Source organism: Etheostoma cragini, chromosome 8, assembly GCF_013103735.1.
Source record: "Etheostoma cragini isolate CJK2018 chromosome 8, CSU_Ecrag_1.0, whole genome shotgun sequence".
NCBI classification, from domain to species: domain Eukaryota; kingdom Metazoa; phylum Chordata; class Actinopteri; order Perciformes; family Percidae; genus Etheostoma; species Etheostoma cragini.
Window position 1 is genome coordinate 6,705,149 of NC_048414.1, and position 6,000 is coordinate 6,711,148.

The 6,000-nt window shown below is 40.9% G+C and overlaps 1 protein-coding gene across 2 annotated transcripts in view; it reads left to right on the forward strand.

The window, feature by feature from the left end:
* banp (BTG3 associated nuclear protein) overlaps nt 1-6,000 on the forward strand; it is a 36,937-nt gene that overhangs the window by 6,761 nt on the left and 24,176 nt on the right. For both annotated transcript variants that reach the window (XM_034879179.1, XM_034879180.1), the window contains 3 exons: nt 1,116-1,274; nt 4,177-4,298; nt 5,884-5,955. In XM_034879179.1, the coding sequence (XP_034735070.1) occupies nt 1,116-1,274; nt 4,177-4,298; nt 5,884-5,955 (353 nt within the window). The remainder of the gene's footprint in view (nt 1-1,115; nt 1,275-4,176; nt 4,299-5,883; nt 5,956-6,000) is intronic.

Here is a 6,000-nt window from a genome sequence, read left to right on the forward strand (position 1 = left end):
AGTCACAGGCCTGTGTTAACACTGCTTGTCAAAGGGAGTAAACTGAATCAGGAAAATTGTTTCCTTCGGTTTTCATAAACGTGATTGCAGATGAAGTAGCCATATTACAAACACCTAATGTCCTATTATATAGGCCTACTCCATTAGCTTAATTATGGCCAGCATATATTCTATTGCAGTCTTAGGCAGTGTCCTCATTTCGGATCATTTAAGATGCTCATTAATTGTAGTCGGCTACGTCGTTCAGAACTACAAGTACAAAAATCTATCCGCTTGTTTAAGTACATATTCAGCCAGTTGGAACAGCAGAACACACCATAGGTCAAAAGGCATGTTTAGTAAGCAGTAATGGATGGCTGCATTCCTACACTTATAAAATGCTATTCAATATGGAAGTAATCCAAGTGTTCAGAATACCTTACTCAAATTGAGTAACGTAACGGCATACGTTACAAATGACATATTTGGGCATGTATAACAGAATAAGTTTTGAAAGTATCCTTTCCCAACACTGATTAACTCACACCTGAAATAGCATCCTCGTGAAGTAGCCAACTGTTGCTAACATACATTTATAAATCCTACACAGCATTGCCCTCTACCCACAGGACATCAGACTTACTTGATGCATTGCACACAGTAGTGTCCACGAGAAAGGAAAGTATGATAGTATTCCATGTTAATGCCTTTTCCCTCTTGCTCAAAACCAATGTGGCCAAGAGCATACGGTAAGGGTAAAATAAGTAGCTTCCACTTAAGGGGCCCTATCTTGCAGCAAAGCGCAAAGCCAGACGCAAGTGTCTTTGCTAGTCTAAGACCGACGCAGAACTTTGCCAATTTCCTGTCCAGCACCCGCGGGGGGCATGGCATCACGTTGGTGGTCACCCGCACATTGTCCATCGTCACAACCCTAGCAGGGACATTCAATATTCAGTACTTGTTTGCTTGTTTCCTCCACTAAAGCTCAAAGCTGACTATTTAGTTTCCTGCACTACTAAAACTGAAAGGAGGAGGCAAATTAATGGAGGGAGCATTTCCGGGGCAAAAGGACACAGAGAAGAAAATAGCATTTATTACAGTATGTGATGACTTTTGAACTCTCTGTGACCCCACAGGCCATTTGTTTCACAAATTTGGCATCACTGAGTCAGACTGGTATCGCATTAAACAGAGCATCGATTCAAAGTGTCGCACCGCCTGGAGACGCAAGCAGCGTGGCCAGAGTCTGGCTGTCAAGAGCTTCTCCAAGCGCACACCTCGGAGTTCTGCAGGAGGTAAAGTATAGATAATAATCAGCGAGCTGAAAAGCATGTATTTGCATAACTCTCTGCGCATCATGACAAGGGCACGTGCTATATAGGTGTGTGTGTGTGTGTGTGTGTGTGTGTGTGTGTGTGTGTGTGTGTGTGTGTGTGTGTGTGTGTGTGTGTGTGTGTGTGTGTGTGTGTGTGTGTGTGTGTGTGTGTGTGTGTGTGTGTGTGTGTGTGTGTGTGTGTGTGTGTGTGTGTGTGTGTGTGTGTGTGTGTGTGTGTGTGTGTGTGTGTGGACTCATTAACAAACTCAATACCTCAAGAAAATACTTGTCTGTTTTACTATGCATACTACGGGCAACTTATATTCTTTAAACTACTGAATATGGTTTAAGATTCCGACATTGTAATAATACCACCTATATGTAATGTGACAGCCAGGTGGATCGAAAGAGTGACACAATGAAAGAGAGACATAGCCACAGTGTCAGAGAGACAGTGAAAAAGAGGATTGAATCCATAAAGAAAAAAATGTATATTTCTCTAATCTAAGACGCCTTCCTTTTTTTTCTACGGTACTTACCAGAATATTAACATTTGGTTATTTACTGTGTATCATTCTTTTTCCAAACCTATCATGTACAACTTAACAGAGAACAAACAAATATTAATATATGTCAAAGAATCATGTATGAAACGAGTGAATTCTAACAAGTTAAGAATTAGATCACATTCAAAAATCCTATTTAAGTCAACATTAACATATCCAATCTCGTTAAAAACTTCTGACACTTTTCTTGTTGAAATGCTTTTGGATTGAACACATTACCATTCATCTCTTTTGTTTGAGAAAACTAATCCCTACCTGGCTCCAAGTCTTTATCAGCCGATAACGTTGCTATGTTTTTGCGGCTGCACAGTTGTGAGAATCAACTACGCACCCAAAAAAAGAGAGCTCTGCTGCGGTTGCCTTTGGTTACGGGCCAGTGACGCCATCGCTGTTTTTGTATTGCTTTCAGTAGAGCGGCATGTTATGTTAGTTTTTTTGCTATGGAACTTGCATATATCTCTATGTAAGGTTGAAAATCACCAACTTTTCCCTTTTTTAAAGTGAAAGAAATAAGAACATTTCAGATTTTTTTGTCAACTTTGATCTGTGAATTTGAACTGGTGCTCCACCTGTTTAGCAACAGAAAACTCCGATTGGAAAGATAGTCTAGCTAGCTGTCTGGATTTACACTCCAGACGTTTAAACATTTAAAATTCCAACACAAAGAAAGTGTAAGGTAACGGACATCCAGCCGAAAAGAAGGACTAACGGCTGAATTTCTGGCGGCAACGGAGCAATCCCTGAAGTGGAAGGGTCGCGATAAAGGCTGATTTTGGCATGACCGGGGAATGACCACGTTACATAATTTGCATGCACCCTTTTCTCATTCATTTGCTTTTTTGCACCAAAAGACACTGCCTGTTTTATTACTCTGTATGCAGGAAACCTCATACAGCTATTTTAAGACCTGAACCCATATTCAGATACAGTGTGTAATTCTGCAGATGGTTGTAATCTACACACAATGCATGCTGTCCTTCTCTCCCTGTGAGCCATCACCTCTCACCTCTGACCAGGGAAAAGTAAGACTGCAGGGGAAACCCAAATATCCTGTGAGCACACACTAGGGGTGGATTGTCAGGCCCTTCCTTTTCAGGCCACACACACCCCAGAGTGTACAACACAAATACTAGTTTAGATGGTGCATGCACACACATGCAAAGACACACACCAAACAATATTTCCTTCCCTAATCAGATTATATGTTAACGGATCGGGAAGAGGGAGTTCTTCTGCTTTTAAAACCATTATTTATGAGTAAACCAGCAATGAGAGCTCTGACCAAAGCTGTAGTTTTCACAAGCCACCTGGCTCTTGCTTCCTCATCTGGCAAACAAAAGCACTGAGGATTATTTACATAGCAGTAACAACGAAAGATGGGAGCCAGCCTTGCTTTTCAAAGCAGCATAACACAAAGCAGAAATTTTGAAGTGTATATGATATGTGCGGAATTTCTTTATATCATTTAAAGCTACATTTCTTTTCTTTTTTTTTTTAGAAAAAGTAGTAGTAGACTGCATTTCTCAGCACTGTTAACTACTGTAAAGTCTCTTACAAGATAGGGCCTTAAATCCTTTTAGTCCTCACCTCTCCCAAATTGCTTTTTTTAGTGCTGCACATTTTGACATTTTACAAGAGAAGCTGTGATGGTGCTTGGTGCGTGTGAAACATGCCATTGGTGTTTTAGACTTGGGTTCGATTTCCACTGCGGTACATCAACCAATGTGTCCCTAAGCAAGACATTTGACCCGCAGATGCTCCAGAGATGTGCAACTTCTGATGTATAGCAATTGTAAGTTGCTTTGGGTAAAAGCATTACATGTCTAAATGACAAGTAATGGGATTTTGTTTATTTTATGGCCTTTGATGCAAACTCTGCTGTCACTGAGGGCTCTCTGTCTTTGATTGCTGACATGGTCTCTTAATGTCTTTGGGTTGGAGCTGCAATGGATAATGTGACGAGTCCATGCAGGAGTTTCAGACTGCAGGTGTGATAGCGGGTGTTTAGACTAAGGCCTGGAGTTTTTGTTTGTCTGTTAGACCATGAGTGTGTTTGGATGTCTAGCTAGAGAGTCCTCATTGTGTATTTAGGCGGTTGATAAAGTATAAACATGGCATCATCAGGCAGATGGCCTGGGCATTAGCCAGGTTTTTGCCAGTGTGGGTGTTTGTGTGGGTGTGGGTTTGTGTGTCTGCATCTTAGAGACCTCATCCTTTTTTCTTATGTGTGCTTGAATCATTTGCACTGTATTCCTGAATTACTTCCACTTTACACATGAGCGCACCAATGACCATATGTTTTGTCCTCCTAACCAGAGGGAGGCATGGGAGAAGAAACTGGCCACATTGAGACAGCTACCCAGCAGACCTTGCACTATACACTGGCCAATCAACAAGTCCAGTTCCACCGTATTGGAGAGGATGGACAAGTCCAGGTGGTGAGTATCAGACATTTTTCTCGGCGGTCTTTCTCTGAATTAAGCAAACTTTTTTTTTTTTATATATATACAGGCAAAGACACAACAAAGTGCTCTCTTACAGTATGAGTCATTATCCCCCTTTCTCACAATATTTATCAGATGTTAATCTTACAATTATCTCCTTTTAGTCTGATACTTATTTTCTCTCACTGCTGTCATATGAGGGCCCCATAGAGAAAGGTTTATAGTGCAGGGGGATAGATCTTTCCACCCACCACAGTGAAACATACAGCAGTATAGTATAGTGCATATTATGTCAACAAAGGCGTTGTCCATGCTCAGGGAATTGATGACCTTACAGCTGCTATGGCCAAAGGTCACATTCAGGCCTGCTAAAGTGTTATGCTTGGGCTAACAAGGAGGAAGTGACTGGACCTCTGATATCTTGTCTTCATTGTGCCCGGAAATCACCCCAAATACCTAATTTACACAAATGAGGAGCCGATCACTCGATTAAACTCTATTGCCTGTTGAAGGACTTAAAGTTACACTGTCTGTGGAATTGATTAAATTGATAAAGTGCCTTGTATTAGATCAAGGTTTTTCATTAAGGTTTCAAGCAATAGAGTGAGAGCTGCATGGCCCATTCTTGTTTAATTGTGTAGACAAACATCAGGTGTTGAGTAAATCTGCTGTTAATAGGTTGCTGTGTGATGCATGGGTTTGGAGGTACTGATGATGAGGAACTCACCTGAGAAAGGAAGGAACAGGCATCAAAGATGGAGGGCGGACGGGCACAAAGAAAAGTTAGGGAGAAGGTGGAAGAGTGAAAGAGAATGATTTTCAGGAGCTCAGTGTGTAGTTATTACCCTACCGGCACTGCAATAGAGTACAAAGGGTGCAGATGAGTGCTACTAATACTGCAGAGGACATAAAGTTACCGGCTTTGATTCAGTCCTACAACCAATTTCTGATAATTACCAAACAACAACGTGTTGCTGCATTACACGCACCACACAAGGGCTGCTATTTGACTATTTTCAAACACATTCTTTTTATTGCAGCTAAAATAAAGCTTAAAGGATAGATTTACAATGTTTCAAGTTTCTCTTAAAACAATAGTCCTATGCCCATGTGAACATTGAAACAGGCTCTGCTCGCTGAGATCATTGCTCCACTTCCTGTCCCACCCTTTCTGTGATTTTTAACGCAAGCGTGATCCACTTGATTTGGTTAACTTAGACTTCTGAAGCCTCATATAATACATTTTTTCACAAAGCAAGGACTAGATTTTTGATCCACATCCCAAATATTAGACACACTTTAAAAATTTATGTCTTATATTCCTTTATGAAGAGAAGAAATAATTAAAGCTATGCATATAAAGCATATCGGCTTCTGTGGTTTTTGGACAGACTTGGAACATTTCTGAAGCTGTCCTTTTGTCACAATTTAAAATGGTAGAGAATTATATGTAGGTTTCTCTGTAGTTGAAAATAGTTTTAGAAAAAAACATGCCTTTGCAAATGCATTGATTTCTTGATTATATTTGTGTAATTGTTCCTGCTTTAGCTGTTTCTCATCCTTAATCTGTGTCTCTCAGATTCCACAGGGTCAACTGCACATTGCCCAGGTGCCACAAGGAGAGGAGGTGCAGATCACGCAGGACAGTGAGGTGTGTGTGTGTGTGTGTGTGTGTGTGTGTGTGTGTGTGTGTGTG